The sequence below is a fragment of the Chiroxiphia lanceolata genome, chromosome 7 (genome assembly GCF_009829145.1).
Source record: "Chiroxiphia lanceolata isolate bChiLan1 chromosome 7, bChiLan1.pri, whole genome shotgun sequence".
NCBI classification, from domain to species: Eukaryota; Metazoa; Chordata; class Aves; order Passeriformes; family Pipridae; genus Chiroxiphia; species Chiroxiphia lanceolata.
Window position 1 is genome coordinate 35,028,640 of NC_045643.1, and position 22,546 is coordinate 35,051,185.

Consider the following 22,546-nt stretch of genomic DNA (forward strand, 5'->3'; position numbering starts at 1 on the left):
TGTGGTATTTATTTCTTCCACACTAACAGGAATGAAAATAGAATTTAAGTGGAGATTTTTGAAGGTGTCTCAGCTTTGTTCTACAACCAAAGTGTACAAACTCAATCTGATTTTTAACATTAAATCTGTTTTTGCTGGCTCCCTTAAAGGAATTTACTGCTATTGCTGGGTCTTATCAGCTTCCGTTGTCAGAAAGTGATTGGCATGGACAAGAAAAAATCTGGAACACGAAGGAAAGTTGGTCAAACCAAAATTGTAAATATATAAGGGAAAAGAGAAAAAAGAACTAAATGGCATTGGAATGGAAGGGGAAAGGCAAATCTGCAAGCAAAATTCTTAAAAGGCACTATCCCAGAATGAGTTCGATTTGGAGTAACAGTAGAAAAAGTCTCCCGAGTGGCAGTTACGAATCAAGGCATCATTACACAGACATTTATATACATAAACATAAAACCACCAGCAAAAATAACTTCTGCTTTTAAAATTTTGTGCCAAATTTGAAATTGTAACTTAACCCACGTGGAAAATTAAGCCCCACGTCTGCCCCCTGCCCCTCAAGTGAAGGCAGCACAGTTCAGCAATAGCTCAGCAGCTTTTTCAGACTATTTTGCTGTGACACACCATGGCCCCAGAGACTTTTTACTCAGGTCCATTGGATCCACCCAACAGAAAGACTGGAAATTGTTTGGATTCACTGCACAAGAAGCTATAGAAACTGGTGGTGGTGACATAAGCCAGCAGATCTATCTCGCTGACTGGGACAGTCTGCAGGGAAGATAAAATAGGAGAAGATTCCTACTGCTGTCTTTACACCATCACTCAGCAAGTCCTGAGTATGGCTGAAAATCTGTTCATCATTACTGGCAACTTTAGGCAATGGAGCAGAACAGACAAAGGCAAAAGACTTAGAAACTGCCTTGAAGTGAAAGGGCAGTTTATAAGAAGAATTTTGCTGTTATCAGTAGTAGTTAATGAGAGACTACTGGGAATGATCTAAGAAGTGGTGAGACTGAGAAGATGATTAAATGAAGAGAGATGCATATAAATGAGCCTTTGATGGACTACAATGTGGAAGCTTCTGAGCCATGAAACATTAGAGTTCACCAGGAAACAGAAAGGACAACTCCAAATGTGGTAAGAGAAGAGGATGAGCCGCTTAAAAGAGGAGAACGTACACGAAACAGGTTTGAATATATTTAAGTTGGGCACTTCTCTAGAAAACATGACAACTCATGCAATTCCAGTGCTAGCTTGAGCAAACTGCTAGGATATACTTCCTTTTTAAAATATATAGCAAAGAATTCCACTACAAACAACGGGGAGAGGTGAAGTAGTTGTGATGGGACTGAGTAAAGAAGCTGTAATTGTGTGGGTGATGCGCTGGATAAATGAACTGACTCATCTATGTAGGCTTTTGGAAAAGGTCAAAGAAACATTCAGGGTGTTAGGACATTGCAGGGGGGGTGAAAATAAAAAAGAGGGGGGAGGGAGGAGAAAATGAAAGAAAAACTTAGAAACTGGAACTCTCCCAGGAGGTAAAGCAGATATCAAAGGAAATGCAGTAATAAGATAAAAAAAGCAGTTCCATGCATAGATTCCCATATATACTTCTGACCAGGCATATATACTACCTGGCTAAAACAAGTCACTTCTGAACATGACAAGACACACAGATCAAATGCATGGTCAGGAGACAGGCTGGCACTTGCTTGTGATTTAAAGAAGACAAATCTGCTTTGCAAGCAACTGGAAAATCCAGAAACTATAATGTATTATGAGGTATTTTTCCTTGTGAAGAAACATTTTATTCACCATGGTTTGGCAGGATGGCCAAGCAACTTCAAATCAGAGTGACTGGACAGTTGGTACCCAGTAGGAACAGCCTGGAAGTGTGAAAGCAACACCTGGAGCATGTCCAGCTCAAGACTAGAGGTCATGGACTGGAAAAATCTCCTCTTTTTGGAAAATGAACCCAGCATATATACTCTAGTAACAGAACAGTTCTATCTTCAAGACGACAGGCATCTTCCAACGAGTCCTTTTGACAGTGTACTTCATCCTGTGCCCTTGCTCCCATGAGTTTCCCTTAGCATGAGTAGCAGATTGCAAATTTTCCCATGTAGGAGGAAAATCAGTAGTGAAACTGTTTTGATTTTCCTTCTAGAGTCCCAGCTTTGTAGGAAAAAAAAAAAAGCCACAAAACTGTTAGAATTTGTAACAGAAAAAAGACCCTGCAGCTCAGCCTTGAAGAAAGTACATCTGATATGAGTAAGCGTTGGGGTGGACATGAGAAAAATGGAACATCGTTAAAATAGATTCTAATTTTGTGCTGTATGGAATATTAGAGCAGCACAGGCCCCATTTGTTCTCTCCCTCGTGCTGGAGGGGTCACCCCCAAGGTTAACACTCCTGAGCAGGACAGACGGTGGCTCCCTGCTGGTTTCACTGAGCTGGAGTGAACGGCACAATTATGTTGGTCACTCAGGGGCAAAGAGGGGAAATACATCGGTGTGAAATACTCAGTTGTGAAGCCCTTCTTGGAAGCAGACAGTAAGGATGACTGACAAAATCAGCATCGAGATTCTCAGTTGTTTAACTGCTTTTCTTATGTGTCTCTGGGAGACTGAAATGCTTTTACGGGTTGTCATGTTGCCTTAAATTTTGGTGACTCAAGCATCCTAAATGACTTCCCTGAAGTATATAAAAAAACCCAGTAGGAACAGTAGAAGTAGCTAGTGAATATCTCTGGATATTCAGCACAATTTAAACGCCGTGAAATATAGATTTTTCAGTACAACTTATCCACGACAATAATACGCTGATATTTACAACAGTACATTTGATTATTTCTGAGTATTGCCATAAAAAAAGAAATAAAAAAGTCCGGAATTTGACAGCAGAGCGGATGGTGGCTGCTTTTGATGGCTTGGCTGCTCTCCACTACCTTTATTATGCAGCTTAACAGGTTGCAAGACCAAGAAAATCTGCTTCCACTTCAAGGCCAGGGTGACATGACTCTAGAAGGGCAAAGTGCTCTTAAGGAAGCATGTGAACTGTAATCACTAACTACAAACCCCTCTTCTGTAGAATATTATTATTATTATTCCCCAAATCAATACCAAGGAGGAGGTGGAGAATGCAGAAGAAGGGACAAAAGCACAGACAGTGTAGTAATAAATAGCAATTTTGTTCAAAAACTGTGTAAAAATGGCCTACTTTCATTTATCGTCTTCTTAATATGCACAGCTGGGCTTCTCTCAAATTTATAAACTTCTGCTGATATCAGCTTCTTTCCATTGAAACTGTACATACCTTTGCTGTGCTGCTTCTAATGTGTAATTTACTTTGGCTAGAATAATCCTGCGCATTAGACTAAGTCAGAAAACAAACAAAACCAGCATAATGAAAGTAATTTATTTTCTACTTGATTTCTATGCAGAAGATTTAAATATGTTTTGGGAAAAAGTGAGAGGACTGTTGAGAAATCAGCAAAGGAAAGGTGCAGCAACCTGAGAGTCCTGTGTGCTGAGCCTTCCTCCCTCCTATGGCTGGGCACAGAAGCAATGTGCAAGTCTCCCAAAACCCAAAAGTTATGAGCAGGACATTATGATTTCACAGCAGTTTCTTATAACCTCTTCATACTACAGCTCTTTGGTGTGGCAGGTTATGCTTTTATTCCTCAATTTTGCTTCAAAGTGCAAAGCAGTTGTACTAACACACAAGAAAAATATTCATGTCAGTGCTGAACAGTAATAGTCTTCCACGCAAAAGCATCATAAAGTAATTGTGAGCTATCCAAGAGTCATCCTCAAACTGAAATGCATCCATGTCCTGAATGAAGGGCAGGGAATTTGTTACAGCAGCCCCTAGTGCTGTAACAAATAGTTAACAATAGTGGTAACTCAAGATAAAATAATATAGAGCATCTAATGAAAGTTAAATCTTAATAGACCTCACAGAACAACTACAGTCAAGATAACAAATGCAGCAAGCCTGGATTTTGGAATAAAACATCGCAGGAACCGAGTGTTTTCCTAACCTGAGACACAGAGGTCTAGTTCTCTTATGACACATCCAGAGTCCTTGTGAAGAAGAGGCCAGTCACTTGGTTACTCCTGAGGCCTTTGGCATGACCATTCCTCTCCATTTTCACTCACCCACCTGGCATCTCACATGCTTCCCTTTAGCCCAATTGCCATTTAGGAACAGGCACATTTTGGTGCCCTTTCAACAACCAAGGACATTGATAAAAGCGACCCAAGGCTAAAACTGGAAAAATCGTGATCCTGCTCAAACCAAACTGCTCTCTGTGCTACACAGAACACCCTGTAGACAGCTTTTAGGAAATAAATGCTGTAAAATGAACTGATTCAGACTCAAGCTTCCACTGTATGAATAAGTAAAGGGTTCCTAGACTACATACTTCAGGATCTGCACTGGCTCATCAACATTCATACTTCTGCCATAACATGAAGGAGACAAAGCACAAACAAGCTCTGAAAGGAAGATAAAAGAAGAACTGTTAAAAGCAAATATTCAGTGCTGTTAATTTTCTCTTTAACAGATCACATTCCCAATGCTCCCTGAGCCAGGCACTGGTCTCAGTGGTGGTGTATTCCACAGATCACTCAGCAGTAGCACACATAAAGCCCTACCTATATAGGACACAGCTGCTTGAAATTCCCGGGCAGCCGCCAGATTTGTTTTCGTCTGGGAGGATATCCCAGCAGTTGATGCACAGATGGAGAAGGCAGTTAACTAACCACAATAATAATCATCCTCCAAGGCAGGGTTAGAGCTGAATCCAGATATAAGGCGAGGAGCTGCAGATTTAAGGCATAGAGTGGGTGCCCTGGCCATTAGTGAGAACACAGCACACAGTGTAAGGGAGGCACAAACTCGCTGTTTGAGCTGGGGATGGACTCTCTGTTTAAGCCTTTAAGCCCAGATAGAGCCATCAGACAGAACCACTTATTAACAGGCCTGCTGCAGTACAGGATACACACCAAAGAAAAGCCACTGTTTCAAACCACTATTAACCTTGGTGAACAGGTGAGTTCTGTAATCATAAAAATGTGTCACCTTGGAGGCTATCAGAGTACAGAGGGACAGAGTTTCTCATCTCCTCATCTCCCATGTGATTCCAATTTAAATGATACAAAATCCCTCGGAGGTGAAAGGTTTTGTTCTTTATTTCTTTCTTTTTTTTTTCTACACAGTCCCGTTATCCCAAAGAAAAGTTTATCGCACTAGTGTTAGATCCTTTATCTTACTAATTATCATTATTGTCATATTACTTACAGGTAGAAAGATTGATCAGCTTGGTCTGGGTTTAGATACACATGCGGATATAGGAATGCTCAGGATATTTAATTTGCAGCTGAAGTTGAAGCCCTCCAAGGTAGACTTTTCAGTACATCTGGCTCCATGCTACCATAAAATATAAACTGTGGGTGAAAATTATATCCATGCACCAGAGTAACCTTGAACTATGGGGAAGATTGGAATTCAAACATTTTGAAGTTCACTAAATTCTTGTTTTCAAAACGTTACATCAGTTTTTCCCTGTGTACTGGAAACTAGGGCATAAAAAGTGCCCTCTACCCCCATGAATAACTATTCTATTAGTTTTAAAGTGTATGGAATATTCTAAAATTAAAGTAAGCTTGAACTTTCAATCTACAGCACTAAATTAGAAGAGGAAAGGTGTTGCAGATGTTTTGCAGTCAAACAAAAGCCAATTCATTTTGCTGTGAATAACTTCTGAAGCAGTAATAGAAATATAAAAATATGCATATATACAACATATCTGGCTCATTAGTTTTAAAACAATTCAAACTACTATTTCAATAGCCCCCAAACTGCAGTTTAAGCAAATTTATGACAAAGGAGATGTCTGGCTCACCATGCTCCTTGCCTACCCAGGTACCCTCCAGGCTGGACTGTCTCATTGTGTTTGGTCCCTTGCCAGCACTCATGGCTGCAACCACAGCAGAAAATCAGCTCAACCTAACTAAGATTTATGCTCCATACAGTTACAATGGAAAACAAAAGTTTGGATTGTTCTTTATTTTATCCAAATGGCATCAACCACCCTTACATGGCAACTGCATGAGCAAAGGACGAAGAAGGTCAGAGCATAATGAAATCATAATTCAGTGACAAAATAACAAGCAACAAATGAATGCATTGGCAAATCAAGCCCAACAATAGAACATAAGTCAAACAACAACAAAATGATTAATAGATTTAAGCATTCCTGTCAATGACTGAAATACCTAATCCTGTACTTATGAACTTGATCATTTCCTTGCTGTGAGGAACAAGAGCCATGTGGTAATTGCTGCCTTCTTTAAGTCACCAAAGCAGATTTAATGTGCTCAAAGTGAAGCTCTCGCTGCTTTAAAGCCATGCAAAATGACTGCAACCTTTTTTGGTACCTATCAATAAAAAAATGGGGGTTTGTGATATTAAAAGATGAAAATCACTTTCTTTTACTTACTGACATCTCGTTTTTGAAGTTAACTTTATGATTAAAAAGAGAACAGCAACTTTTTGTCACTTTTGAAAGATGGATGGATTAAAAGCACATATCACTGCTGCAAACAGGCTGCAGATCTTCATCAATATAAATCCACAAAGCATTTGACTGTGTCAGGGAAACACATTCTCAAATTTTCATTCCATGAAGAGATTATGGGAACTTAAAAGGTAAATAGCCATTGATTGTTATTACACAAACTGCTAAGGGAAGGAGAAAAAGCAGACACTTAAACTATTCCTTTAAAAACCTCTTCCTTAACTTGTGATCCTTCTTACTGAAATTCTGAGCACTGTTAAAAATTTTATGGAGTCTGTGCTATGTTTTCCCCCTTGAACTTTCTTTTATTTTGCAGATCAATCAAACTTCATAGAAACTATTTTGTTTTTCATTCAGCACAGCAAGCAGCATTTTCTGTACTCTTTGCTGGCATATTTTGTCACTGAAGGGCCTGTTGAGTGTACTGAATACAGCAGGTACATTGTTTGTATTCCATACTACAGTACCCTACGGGCTCATTGATCCACCCCTTGTAATAACCAACAGGTTTTCCCTTACATACATACTTAAGTCTGTGATAACTGTCTCTGGAGTGAGTAGCTACAATTATTATAAGGTAATCATTATTACCTCGGTACCCAGGAATTCAAGTCACAGACCAGATCCCCTCTATCAAGTCAGAGCTTTCTCTGTCACAGAAAACTTCCAATCCTTGAGCAACCAACTATGCAGGGAAACAGGAAGGAAAAAAATGAAATTTCAGCTAATACCATGGCCATTATGAGAGGCAATTGCCTCATGTGCCAAGGACTCCATTTCACACAGACTAACTAGACCTTTTCATGCCTTTCAGAACATCAATAAATCTCCTGATTTTTTTAAAAGTATCAAGCACCCACAATTTTTAACATAAACTTATTTTCAAAACGGTTTTTTTACAAGAAATATGAATGAATACTATGAATTCTAATTAACTTCAAAACAGTAATAAAAGCTTTATCCTGCAGTGTTTTGGAATGAGTATCTTTTTTTCCATGAAAACATCTGTCTTTAGATGACTCTCTCAGGAGATAAGAGAAGTCTTAGCATGATATTCTAACAGTAAATTGTACTGCAGCTGCTGACACACATCTCTTTTAAATAAAAGCTTAAGAGGTAAAAAGAATTAGTAAGCTTCTTTACCATGCCATGGCTATTTATTCCAGGTAACATTAGATGTGCTTTCAAAGGTTGTGACCAGTCATACTCATGTATCAGCACCAGGGGTTATTTCCTGCCCACTGGACAGTCTGTCCAGAGCAAAGGATGGGACAACACCTCAGGAAGAATAACGAGGATCTCTGAAGAAGATTCCCCATTTGAACTCCGTGATTTCAGGAAGCACAGCGCTCTCCTTCTCCCTTGGGCATTTTCCTGCCTGGACCCACAGGTCTCCTGCATCTCAGCACCACCTTCCCCCCCTCCACAGTCAGAAGGTACTTGATCAACTGTTGTTTTTTCCCGGGTTCATCAACCATCTGTGCTTTGCAGGTAGCACAGGATGGTTACCATGAGAATATCATGGTATGATATTCTCATGATACCATCAGATACCTCTCATCCAAATGCAGGGATTCTTCAAATTTTATTTTATTTTTTTTTAAAATCATGTTTTGTTTGCTCTTAATTTCCGCTGATTATTTTAAATCTATATCACAATAAAATCAATTTTTTCAAAATCCTCTGCTCAAATTCTATAACATTGTCTGACCTTTCTCTCCACACAGCATGGATTTAGTAGAGGTTTCTGCAACTCTCTTCTTAAAATACATGAGCACTGGAAAAACAGCAAAGCCTACATTCATACTTAAAAAGCAGAATCTCTGTGATGTCTTGCTAAAGGGCTAATATCAAATTGTTTTTAAAATTTCAACTTTTTAATTTACAAATATTCTAGTCTTCTGTATACAGCAAAATTTAAAACCATTAAGATTAGTCTTTATTAAAAACTCCCCAAGTTGTTGGCTAATGCCTATTAAGAAAGAACAAAATCCATCATCATGTTATAGTTTTCCCACACACTTTTTCCCCCCAGGAATGTAATTTTTAACATCCAGATGCAAGTACCTTCCTTACCAAATTTAAGTAGAAAATTCCACTAATAAAAAAATATCTCTATTGGCTTTGCTCAAGAAAACCACTAATTGTGCCAAAAATACCTGTGTAATAGTCTTGCTCACTGGTAGCTCACCTGAGAAAAACCAAAGTACAAACTGAGTAAGTACTCAGGCTGTGCTGCAGACTGACAGCTGAACCCCAGCATCTACTTGCACTAAGGTCTTTAGAAATACATACGTATAACTGCAGTAGAATCTATAAAATCCTAATTATCAGCTTGTTACTAATGCTAAACTTTGTTCTGATTATAGTTTTCCCCCATACTGGAATTAAAGATATGCAAGCCTCAGTTATGGTCACACTTCCAGGTATGATGGGACTGCCCAAAGAGAGGCAATGAGTAGTGGCTTTTTAAAATTAAAACTACATTTTTTCTAGCACAGGTCAGCTTAACACAACAAACAGTCCCTGTTACACCTAAGGCACAAAACGCATCTTTGATGTATGTTTAACACTACAATCAACATTTCCAAGCTACTTGCCAGCAGAACTCACAGTGCTGAACATCAGCACTGTCAGCTCCTTGGAAACCTCTGACATGTTTTACATAGTCCAAACAGATTATTGTCTCCATTAATAACCCTTTCATGCAGGGAGACAAGCTCTTGAGCAGAAATTCAGGACAGAACATGTATTACAGCTGAAGGAGATCAGTGCACAGCGGGTTCTTGCACAGTCAGCATGGGATGGCTGAGCTGAGTCCACCTCTCCTTGAGGCAGCACCACCACCAGCGACGAGACGAGAAATGACAAAACAACTCCAACCAAACCTGAAGAACCCCCCCGGAATTTCTATTTGAATTAAATGGTTTTAGATATTATGGAGTCTGTGACTTGCTCATCCAGACCTCAAAATCACATGAAACACCAAATAAATTCTGGATAATGCAACGATTTACTAAACTGCTACTAATCTTTTCTGTGCTTCTACCACCAAAAATGCCCTCTACAAGAGACAATAATGAATCTCACCAAGAATTAGTTGCTAACAACAACTCTTTTTGAAGGCAGATAAATTATTTTGGAAGTCTAGAATTCCTAATCACACTCTTTGTCAAGCCCCTAAATGCACAGCTGTGTCTTCATTAGGGAAAAAGAGTGATGTGAGCAGCACTTTCACAGCTGAAGTCAGAAGCAAAGGCCTGCAGATGCACCAGTTAACAAGAATTGTATTTCACACACATTACTTTTGGTTGGGAGATGATTGTAACTCGTGCTAATGTGAGCCAACAGTAATTTTTACTTTAATTTCCAGCCCATATATTGAAGAGAGCTTCCTGGGTTCTTTGGTGAACACCGACAGCGGCTCTATAAGATGAACAGGCTGACTTTCCACATGCAAGTACTGGAGAGACAAATACTTTGAAAGCATTTATGGCTTCTTTTATTTCAGGATGGACACAGATGTCTACAGAGCTGGTGTTCAAAACCACCCAGCTGCTGGGCAGCTCTGTGTGACTTTACTTCAGACCCAGCTTCTCTCTCTGGCTGCCTTCTGGGAACTGGTATATGATTTTATGTCCATCCTTAGGGAGGTATCACATGTACAATGTATATCCTTTGATGCACAGCAAGGGTTCTTTCTGACTTTGTGATGAGTCTTGGAAAACCTGAGGCATTTTCCAAATGGTTCCTCCCAGCTGTCAACCATTTTGGCACCAGAAAGGAAAAACTTCCCAGAGCGGCAGAACAATTTTTTTATTACAAGTAATGTATGGACTTTTCAAGGGATGTAAATCACGAGATTGTAAATTTCTGCATTTGATATGAAATCTGTATCCCAGAAATTTAATAGTCTTAGCACTGGAATGATTCATGTCTTTGCTATAGTTTTAAGACATCAAGATATCTGGCACACATTGGTGGACTTCAAAAAGTTTTCAAGCAGTAGAAAGGCTGATTCTTTGTGGGGATCATGTAAGGGCATTTTTTTTGTCTTCCATCTAGTTCTCCTTTGTAAAACCAGACAAGACACATGTGTAGGAGCCAGTAACCTTTTCAGTGTGAGAGGAAGCATCCAATATCCTCTTTACCTCATCTGAACAGTAACTCACATCATGTCACTAAAAGCCATGTTGCTATTTAAAGTTTGTTTTTTTTTTTCATTAAGCTCAAGAGGGGGAAATTACAGTTTAAAGAGCACAGTGTTTTAACAGACATTGTGACTAACATCAGATTTAGGGTTTGGAGTTTTTTCTCTTCACTAAAAATCAAAACATCCAGCTCCCACGTGAAGGGCAGGAAGTCAACCCAGGCTTTCCTGAAGGTCTAGTATAGCACTTTACTTTTTTTTTTTTTTTTTTGCCATCACAGCACATCCAAGTTTACCAAAAAGCAGAAGTATGGGCCCCAAACTGTGTCCACCTAAATTTATGAGCAATTCACTGATTTATTTTTAACATAAATTATAAGTGTCAGCTCATGGCAGAAAGCAGAACAGTTGTGCTTCACAGAAGTATTTTTAGTTACCACACACCTTAAATGCGAGTCCTCAGGATGTCTGAACAATTTTGTTTTAATGTAACTGTGCTCATTTTATGCAACAATTTGCAGAACAGAACTTACTCCCATCCTTTCTTATCCTCTTGGTGTCAGTGCATGCCATTAGTTTGAGAATTTAAAACTATATTCATGTCTTTCTTGTAGAAACCTAAAAATTACCTGCACATAAATGTTTCATGAAATTCTGCTTCATTGTCTTCAATGGATTAAAAAAGCTCAATTTGCTAAAAGACAACTAAATGTTCTGCTACTTCAGAATTGTGAACTATTCTCTTTTTTTTTTTTTATCTGTAAGCCTGTGTTGCTTTCTACAATACCTTGAATCCAAGTGGAACTTTTCTACATAAATATTGTAAAGTGGAACAAAAAATGTGACTTCATATTGGTTTTGTTCAAGAAATTACTTTAGCAAGTAAATAAGATCTGAATGCTCATTAAATGGAGATGTTTATTTTTAAGAAATAAATTATAAGTCAATAACAAAGACTGTAACTAAACAAATTATTATAAAAATGATGACACAACCAGTTCAGGGCACAAGGTATTATTTTGGGATAGTTTCTTTTAGTTTGAAACCATCCCCCCTTGTCCTATCACTATCTGCCTGTGTAAAATACCACTAAAAGCAGGAGAAAAAAATATGCAAGGAGCATTTCTGAATAGGCAGTGTGTGTTCCAGATTCCCAGAAAAATGGGGCAGAGCAACTAACAGCTCCTGTCCTTCAGCAAAAGGCAGTTCATCTCTTACATGTCCACTTTTCTCAGAGTCAATAGGTCACAGCTCCTGTGTCCCTACTCCAAAAAGATCCCCTGGGGGTCAGCAGGCTTTGGCTGGGACCACATTGCCTTTGTAGTTGTGTGAGAAGTGCACAGAACTGATATAAAGAGTTGCAGCTGGACTCACCTCTGCTAAAATTCTAGGAGATGCACGTCATTAAGAGAGGGAAAAAGTCAATTAACCAAGCAGCATGTCTTCAATCTGATGCATGATTTTGAAAGAGGCTATCAAATATGCAAGACCATTAGAAAATATAAAGTACCTTAGACAGCAACAAATTGTGCTGGATTGCCTGCTGGTAATTAAACAGGACATTTGTTTAAAAGACCACATTTAGTTCTTAATGAGTGAGGATTTTTGACCTTCCGTGATTCAGATAGGCCCAGTCCAGAAACCTAAAATCAAGAAAATGTTGCCTAACATTCCAGTAGGATTCAGGTCTCATTGTAACCAATTTATTTTTTTCTCAACTTGCACACTGCTTACAGGTTGTTGCTCGTGCACAGCAACGATGCTTTCAATACATCCATTTTTACAAAAGACAAAATATTCTCAGGTTATGGGATCTACTGGCAAATTCTTTCCTTATATGAGTCAGTGCAGTGGGAACGCATTCCTACTCTTTCATGCACTTACTCCCAGAGAATACTGACTTAAAACAGGTCTGCTTTACTATCCCTCATATAAAGGCTTATTCTGAACCTTGTTACTGACTGGTCTCTTTGTTTTCCCAGTTTCTCTTCTTACTTGATTGCTTCCAGTGATTCTTTTTACTTGCCATTTACTGTCTGTACTTTCCCATGGTACAACTTCTTCTTATTTCTTTTCCCCTCTCTCCCACAATTTTTAACTCTTTCCATTTCATCTCATAGTATTTTAATCTGTACATTCAACAGGTAAATTATAGGCATTGCTCCTGTGAGTTAAAGATTAAGTCACACTTTCTCAGCACAGATTTTTGTGGAGAACTGAACTGACTGAAATCTGAGAGGATATAATGAATTCTGAAAACCAGTTTTTGTACTGTAACATGCTCTGTGCATGTTCTTGCTTCTGAGAGGAAGAGCAAGAGTTATTTCTCAATGTGTCAAAGCAAACTTCTTCACACCACTGAATAGTATCAATCTCACTTAAAATTGCTGGTGACATCTTGACTTGTTCATCATAGTCTCAGAAATGATGGCAACTTTTAATTTTTAAACTATGTTACGTAATTTGAAAATGACTTAGACTTTTTGATTATACAGCTTCATGAGTTTAAAACTGAAAAATGCAAGAAGTGGGAAGTGGTAAGAAATTGAAGTCCTTGCCTAGAAGAAAAAAAATATGATTTTCTTCTTTTCAGCTATAAATTCCATTTTGTGAAAAGTCAGAATATGCTATATTCCCTATACAGGTGATCAGGCAGGTGGATGTTGTGTAGAGGCATTACATATTCCAGGTGGGAATACATCTACTCCAGCTCCCAGGATTTACCACTTCGGTTACCAACACACAACTAATTGCTGAGATGGGAACAAGCAAGAGACTGGAATTGACTCTTTGCCACAAGAATGCAAATGAAAAATCTCCTGGAGCTTCAAGTGTTTGCTACAATAAATGTTTAACTGTTTAGTGCACGGGGGGGGGGGAAAAGTCCCCCAGGAGCAAACGAACCCCCCCACGAAGAACAGCTTGTAGTTTGCTCATTTGTTTATTCACCTTGGGAAGATAAGGAGCTGGGAAGTCAAATCCCCTCAGGCAAGGAGTGTAAGAACTTGAAACCAAGTCTTCTAACCTAAGCTTGGCTGAGGGCTCCCGAGGCAGAAAACTGACAACTGCACTTCTGACAAATTATGTGATGTTAGCCCCAGAATTTGCTCTTTTCTTGCTTCTTTTCTGTCTTCAATTTGATACCATTCGGCAAATTTAAATTGACATTATAAATTGCTCTAGGAGGACCCAAATCACGTTTTTCAGCACATGTGCCTGTCAATTTTTTATTCCTCACTTCAAACACCAGGTTGCCCAATTATTTTAAAACTGTTGTTTGAAGCAATGAATAGGCAAATAATGTCACTGGAAAAAGAGGCCATGGAAATTTAATGACATGTTTTATTGATGGACAGACACCTCAGATGTGGTTTTATTCAGCAGATATAATTTTACTATTAGTTAATGTAAGAAATATTAATTAAATTATTTTGCTATAGGTCTAAATTTAATAGTTTCTGTATATCTCAAAAAAGAAAAAAAATGCCCAAAAGGAAACTGAAAAAAGCATCATTCCTTCTAAATAAGAATTCAGTATGTCTAAGCTATCTCTGCTCCCTGAATATTGGAGGTGATAGTGAAGACAGACCTAGTGCTTCCTTCTCCCTATGCCACAAGGTTACCAGTGTCTTGCAAGCATTTGGTGCCTGGCCTCAAGTCTCTCCTCAGTGAAAAGCTGACTCTGATGCCTAAATATTGAAAGTGCAGTTAAGATTTACCCTGTGATGAGAACTAATGGGAGCCAGGCAGCAGTTGCAATTCCTGCTCACAGGCTGAGTTTGTGAGTGTCGGGGGTTTCGCCGTGTGAATATATCTGGAACTCCTGATACAGAGATTATGGCCAGAGTATTTATCTTCACAGAAGTATTTTGAGATTTATTCTTACAAAAAGTATCTCACAATTCTTACATAAGATAATTCCTTAAAGAGTTTTATTAGTTAATTGGTTTATTAACAGGGAAAAACAATCAGGTAACTCTACACAGTTAATCGACAGAAAGATAAAAAAAAGTGTGGAATAAAACTGAAAAGGGGATGCTTACAGTAAGAGTTTCAATGTTTGTTTACTCAACAGAGGGCAGCCTCAAAACAGTAACAGCAGGCAACAATAAATACCATTCAACCTAAATCCCTGGAAAGTAGAACAAAGCTTTCTCTGATCATTCCATCACATCCCCTATGTCACTCTGTAGCTGTTTTCATCACATTTGTGCAGCCCTGAAGATGAGCCCGACTACCATCATGACTAACTGGACCTCTTAACTACCATCATCTTGTCTCAAACATGACAGAGAAACGTCTGCTACATCTGTGCATTTTATTAGGCAACAGGGTCATAGAAAAACTGAAATATTTGAGTTAAAATTTTTACTCCTCTCTCTCATAACAAAGAACTCCATGGTGCAACCATCCAACACTGCATTTCCTTTTCTAAGTGTGGTTTCTGTGACCTGAAGAAATTTTATGTATTTAAATATGTGTTCAAAATAGGAAAACTAACCAGTGTTTGTATTCAGGGAGGCCATGACTGACCAACACTTGATTTTGCCAGTAAGGAACAGTATTCAACATTTTCTCACAGGAAAATGGATACTGCAACTGAAATGGAAATATTGGTTGGGAGCAAACAAGATATACATTTTGCCCTCAATGGACAGGATCACAACACTCTCCACAAACCAGGCACTACATAATGATCTGCTATCATATATTATTATCATATATGGCCAGACATTTAAATCCTACACCTAATTTGCCACATAGTCAATGCTGGTACCTTAACAAGAGTGTTCATTTGTGAATTCTAGCCTAAAAAACCTCTTTAGCAACAGCCCATAAAGGTAGGATGAAATCACATCACTCAAATATCTTCCACTGCTCTATCCCCCCACCAGCCTCCTTTAATTTGCTTTTCTGCAATAGGATTTTGTGATGGAAAGTTATTAAATCACCAAGCCCGTCACTTCTTTGTCTTGACAGCAGAATAGACTAAATGACCTTGGCTAATTTCAACGAGCCACATCATGCTCTATTAAGGCAAAAGGATGGGAAAGACAGTAATGTACAAGAAATTGGATATTTGGATGGTGAAATGAGGAGATACCAAAGAACACAAAATAAGCTTTCACCCAGATAAATACAGCTCCTTAGTAGCAGCCCTGGTGCAAAGCAAAAACACCTATGATTGTTTTATTTTAGTGCCTACACTTTCTTCTCTTTTCTGTCTCAGCCACAAGTAAAAATCTTGATGCTGAAAACAGAGCAGTTGCAGTGGGAATCATTCCCGACGTTACCTGATGGTTTTAGCAGCCCCACTGGTACATCAGGAGCACTGGGAGATTTCCTGGGGCCCCAAGGATTCAGTAACCTCATGTGACACTTTGTACATCACATTCTTAAAGGATGAGTGATTTAAAGCTTGTCAGAGTAAACCAAAAGAGTTCACAGGGAATTATTTTGCCGGTGTGCATTCCTTCCAGAAACAGTCACATGAGAAAATGGAGCAACATTTACAATTCTTGACTATTTTACGTTTTCTTCGTTTCCTTGTTACACAATTTCATGAGAAACAAACAAACAAAAAAAAAAGCTTTTTTTTTTTTTTTTTTTTTTTAAAGTAAGACTAGGATCTAAATAAAGGTCCCTAACTTTCAGTTCTAGAATTTTTCCTTATTCTTGAAAGGCCTGAAGTCTCCATGAAATTCTGAAATTTGTATTTTCCCCTCTGGTAAATCCTACTTAAAATTTCCCAGTGTTCCAGCTGTAGAAGACCAGAACAAAAACATGATTCAGTAATAGCAGCATTTATCTTCATCTTATGATAACAATTCATTCAAAAAGCCTAAACAGGTAAGTAATACTCTGATTATAGGCTGCTACAAACAGAATAATTTTCGGCCAAATCTTCTCTATGCGTTCCGCAGGTTTTTAACACTAAATGATGCAGAGTTTGTTTTTTAATATTTTATTGATTATAGATTTTAGAGATTATGGTTCAGATCACAAATAAAGATCCAAATAATCTGAGGACTTGGACTTGGAAGGATTCTATTTGTGCTGGTATTTTTTTCAGTATTCTTTTAGCATTTTCTGGCTGGAATATCTACAATTTTAGCACAGCTATTCCAGTAGCTATTAATAATAATAACAACTTTTTCCATAATTTAGTTAATTAAAAAAGGACATCTCCACGTTCTGTAAAAGTTTAAATTTCCTACAGCTCTGAGACAGATCAAACCCCAATTTTGGCATACCACTTTCAAATATTTTGCCATATACATATATATCAAAAGCACTGATTTTTAAAACTGTACAGATCACCTCTGCAGCCCTGTAAAACACCTTTCCTAAGATTCATGGGAATGTGATTGTAGTTCTCTAGAAATTATCTTAAGGATGTATCTAACCCTTTACCTACTCAAGGCCAGGTTACCACAACTAATCCATGACGGATATTTGCCTAAGCTCTTCCTAAAACTTTAAAAAAAAAAAAGAAAAAAAGGAAGAAGAAGAGGTATTTTAACCTTCAAAAAGACCTCAGAATGAGAGACTGGCACGAGCTGCAGCCACATGACATGACCCCAGCCAGCCCCAGCCTCCTGCAGGGATGCCCCTGGTGAGCTCATCCAGGGTTTACAGAGGCAGGACTGGGATGAACCACGGGAAGGAAAGACTCTGAGCTAAACAGTTACGTTTGCAACAATTTGGCAGCTCCCCCGTGGAAGAAGAGTTCTCAGCTCATTGCATGGCTGAGCTTTAAAAGTGGCTGCAAATGCAACTGAAATAAAGGCCTGGCTCTCAAAAGAAAAACAAACAAACAAACAAACAAACAAAACAAACCTGGAGAATTGTGCCAAAGAAAGAAGCTTAATTGTCAAGAGTAACTCTGGATCTGTCTTCTACTAGAACTACTCGAGCTTGGCTTTAGTTTTGGCATGGGTAAATTTTACCTGAGCCTTATCAACCCTCCAAAGAGCTGATGGGAAGAACTCCCCCATTGAGCAGGACTGGATCTGATAACTCACAGAAAGATTAACAGTCCCATCCCAGCCTAAGCTTTATAGAAAGGGTTAGTAGATACTTTGATCCCTTGTTTATTCAGCCTCTTGAAAGGATTTTTAATGAGTCAAAAAATAACAAGGAATCCAAATACAGATGTCTTATCACTATGATATGCTCTGAGTTTCAAATTCAGTGAACTACTCGCCCCCTTCTCCTCAGAAGGACACTGAATCACATAATCTGAAACAACCATACATAATAAAACATTTTTTATTTCACGTTGCCACAACCCCTCCTGAATTTATGCATTACATTCACCAGCAAAAACATATATGTGTCTGAAATAAGAGATGATGAGACAGGAATGTCATTGTATTTACTACTATTTCCTTGAAATTTCCCATACATTACCATTTCACACTGCAGATATGACCATATTTTCGCTTGCCAGGGAAAGGTGCATGCCTCAGTATATCCCTAAAATTTGCAATGTAACGAATTAACATAAGAATGTTAAATTTAGAGAAAGAAATTAGGATAGTTCCAGCTACTGAATGCTTAATCTCCATTAGTTCTTAAGCATTACTAGAAGCTTTCACCCCTTTAGAGTGACCTGTGCACTGAAATGGTCTTTACCCTGGTCACAGCCCCCATATTTCACCATAACTTATTTTCCTGGTGCTTGGAGTGTGACTTTACAGAGCACTATCAGTGTCACCAGCAATAGATTATTTTAAAATCGTCAGCTCTGTGACCAGCTGAGTTGTTTGCAATTGAATATTGAAAATTGCTATCTTCTTCAATATCAAATTTCACATGAAAGATGTTAATTAAAGTGGAACATATTGAGGATGTCACTTCTGTGATTAATATAAGGAAAAAGCTATTTGGCTGGATATCTGAAGTCACTTTGCAGCTTTTGGCCACACAGATGAGCTAAATATATGATTCGTGTGTTCAAAGACTCAGAAGGTACAGCAGAATGACTCAATGGTTATCCAAGCATTGTTCTGATATATGTAGAGAGAACAATTACAACTACAAAGTATTCATACCAAATATTTAAAATACATAGGAATGTAATGACACATTAGTAGCAGTTGTTTGTATCAAACCACGTGATCAAACCATGTAAAATTACTGTTCTCTGTATTTATTTTCTGTGTTGACAGAAACGTTTCCACTGATAATTTCCAGTACTGCCTCTAATAAGCAAATCAAAATATGTAATTTCCACAAAAACCAGTATTAATGAGTTGTTAACCATTTCCTAGATGAGGTACTGTGAGACTTCATTACCTACGTGCTCTGAGTGGCAGAGACTAAATGTTTGTTTAGAATGTTTAACTAAACTCTGTGGTGATTTATTAGAGCAGACATTAATTTTTCCATTGGGCGGTTTTCATATTCATGTATGATAATAAAGAAAGGAATGGGAATCAACATCAACCTTACAAGGTGCATGAGAGCTTAAATTAAAAGGACATGAATAAAGATATCCCATTCCAAAGTACAGGCTACATGTACAAAATGTTACAATGAAAAGTAAACATATTTCATTTCCACTAACACAGGATTTTATTTTTAGCCTATTTATATCTAATTACTTCAATGTCCTGATTTAAAGAGTTAAAACACAATAAAAATACAAGACAGTTATAATGCAATAATTTTTCAGCACTGGAAGTTTTTAATCCTCTGCCATTTAACCCAGAGTAATTTATACAAATACATGAATTTTTGAAGACTATACATTTAAACAGTGCTTAATGGATTAATACTGTCCTCTGAAAAACACTCACCTGCATCATCAGAAGGTTTCAGTATGGGCCAAACACTGCTTTGGCCAGTTTAATTTCTGGGGTTTTTTTGGATTCTGGGACCAGTGCTAAAACCAATATGCTGACACAAATTTTAATTTTGTATAATGCCCATTGAAGAAGGACTAATCAAAAGCTGAGCCTTCAAGAAGAGAAATGATTCCTATCACTGTGAATAAGAACTGTCATATATCTTATGACAGCCTGTATCCTTACCTGGTTATATAAAAATAACCATTTGTAGTTTTGTGAAGTCAGCAGTATTACACTGATTAATTCCAGATGGCATTTGGTTTTTCTTCTTATTTTAATTTGTTTTTTCCACGTGGTTTATTTTTGGTGCCGACTTATACTCTGACAGCTCCAAAAATACGCCCACATAAAATCTTAAATTCTAATTTAACTTTCTGAACTATACCATTAATTGTATCTTTTACTGTATATTGTCATGTTGGATTGTGGCAAAAGTCCCAGGACCTGTCTCTGAGTTTCTGGTTTTGAACATGAGATCTGTTGAGGATCATCAACAATCATTCATCTAGAAATCTACTGATGGAAAAGAACTGACTCATGGTATCCAAGATTTGGACTTATAACTATCCCCAAGGCAGACCTCACTAAGTCACCTGAGTAGTAGAGCTATTAAAAGAGTTGACCTCCACCAACTTCTGCTCAAGATTTGTCATTGTCAGAATTTGGTAACTGCACTCTTAAACAGTAGATTATCAGAGTAAAATCTTCCCAAAAGCAGGTCTTCAACCCAAAATAATGCTCTTAGTAAATTTAATGTATTTTTCAGGGGTTTTCTTTTGCTTTTTTGTTTAAAAAAAAGTTATAAGGAAAAAAAATATCCTGGCAAACAGTGTGCTGCTCAAATGCTGCTCACTACAAAAGAGCTTCCTCATCCTTCTTTTGATATAACTATCTCCATCACACAAGCTTAGTAACCCATGAAGTCTGAAAACTTGTGCTTTTACTTGCATTTTCTTCACGCAAAATATTTATAAAATTTAAAAAAAAATTAAAATAATAATATTAAAATATGTCTCTGTGAGTTTTGCTTTTGGTTGTTACGTGCATACTCACACACACACACACATCTATATATACGTATATGTGTTTCAAAGAAGTAAGTTCTGGTTCTCTTTGAATTCAAAATTAAAACACAATAGAAGATTCCAGCTTAAAGGAATTTTTCCTGAGCACATTTACTCACCCCTGCAATGAACTCCCTCGTCATACCCATCAGAGCAGTCATAGACACCATTGCAGAGCTGGGACAAGTGAATGCATTTGTTGGTACCAATGCAGCTGACAAAATTCGGGGTGCACTTGAAATCTGCTTCCTCAGGACCTAAAAAAAACAGAGAGAGAACTTCTTATACATGTTTTTACATCCACAACAAGACAAAGAAGGTTCTACACTTCATTCCCTTTTTAAAGCTAAGGGCATCACTCCATGTATTAGTTAATTTTGCAGATTTTACTGCATTGTCATGAGTGTATTTAGGAGAATTAAAGTCATCAAGAAATGACTCCTGTAATTAAAAGGAAATCAGTGGGTCAGAGGATTATTTCCCAAAATACAGGTGTTTTACATTTGCTGAAATAAGCTTTGCAGACACTAAAACGTATCTTAAGATTTTTCAATTGTCCTGTGAACAGCCTATCAAGAATCACATCAAGAGTAATAGGTACCAGTATTTACCTTCACTGTCGTGCTACGCAGATAATTGTAGATATTTATGAAATTACATATAAATGTCACATATTTATGGCTGCATTAGATCAAGAGAAACTGTTGCTCCATCCCAGGAGTCTGCCTCTGGAACTGCACAGCCCGGGATGGCAGGGAGAGAATAAGGATGCTGTGATTGCTCCCTTCGGGAAACCTCCCCCGCTGCAATCACTTATCTCTGTCCCCTTAACACTTAACACTCTGAAGTGTTAAGTATAGGGATTTTTGAGGGAGTTCAGGGATCTCCTTCGTTTATCTCTTAGAAAGGGTTCTGACTGATTTAAAAAAAAAATAAAAAACAAACAAACAAACAAAAAAACCCCAAACACCCCCTCCCCCCCAAACATTTAACAAAACCAAAATAATTTTCTGATTTGCCAGTACTAACTTGCTTATTTATCATGTTAGAGTAACTGTGATAGGGGGTCAGGAGTGGAAAAAATCTTTTTTCTTCTAAAATTGAGAACGTACTTTAAAAAAAATTAGGTCTGTGATCATGTCAACCATGGTACTTGCATTACTTACATATAAACCCAAGACTGCTGAAGGGCTATCAAACAGAAAGCTTGAGATCTGTGACCAAAACTATATAAATAAATATATATATATCTTCTAAATTTTATGAGTGAAAAGAATGAATCTCTTAATTAGCATTTAAAATCTTAATAGCCTAGTCTGATATGCTCCTGTCTATCAAGATTTTGGGATTTAATTTTAATTTGATGCTTCTTGCTTTTAAAATACAATATTCCTTCAGGACACAAACATCCTGCAATTTTAAATATATTCTCTAACTCAAAGTACTAGTAGGGGAGCTTCCTAATTAGATTTCTTTGATTGGAAACATAGGAGGGGAAACTGAAATATGCTTCAGGAAGTATTACTCATAATGTTTTTTTTCCAAGAGAAATTTTGTGCACCACTTGTGAAAGCAGAAGATTAGAAGCCATTAACTTATTCATATGATTAAGATAAATTCATATGTACTTTGTGTTTGTTTACAAGCACGATGCTCTGGAAGTCAATTTGACTTAAAAATGAAGATGAACTTCAGACCCAAAAAGCCTAGTTTTATAGAAGTTTTGTGACTTATTTTGTTCTCAAAATGATTCTAAAAGTTAACAGGTCTCAATCATCAATGTCAGTGGAAGAAGACAGAAGGTTCCAAGCGCACTCTGCTCACAATTCCTACCACCCTCACTGAATAAAAAAAAAAAAATAAGCCAAAGCAAGCTGCATGTTGTGATACTTTGAAG

The 22,546-nt window shown here is 37.7% G+C and overlaps 1 protein-coding gene across 10 annotated transcripts in view; it reads right to left on the reverse strand.

The window, feature by feature from the left end:
- LRP1B (LDL receptor related protein 1B) overlaps positions 1–22,546 on the reverse strand; it is a 672,101-nt gene that overhangs the window by 377,622 nt on the left and 271,933 nt on the right. For all 10 annotated transcript variants that reach the window (XR_004358017.1, XM_032693191.1, XM_032693192.1 and 7 more), the window contains one exon: positions 20,769–20,906. Coding sequence is in view for 9 of the 10 variants with exons in the window: in XM_032693191.1 (XP_032549082.1) it covers positions 20,769–20,906 (138 nt within the window). In the remaining variant the exon portion in view is untranslated. The remainder of the gene's footprint in view (positions 1–20,768; positions 20,907–22,546) is intronic.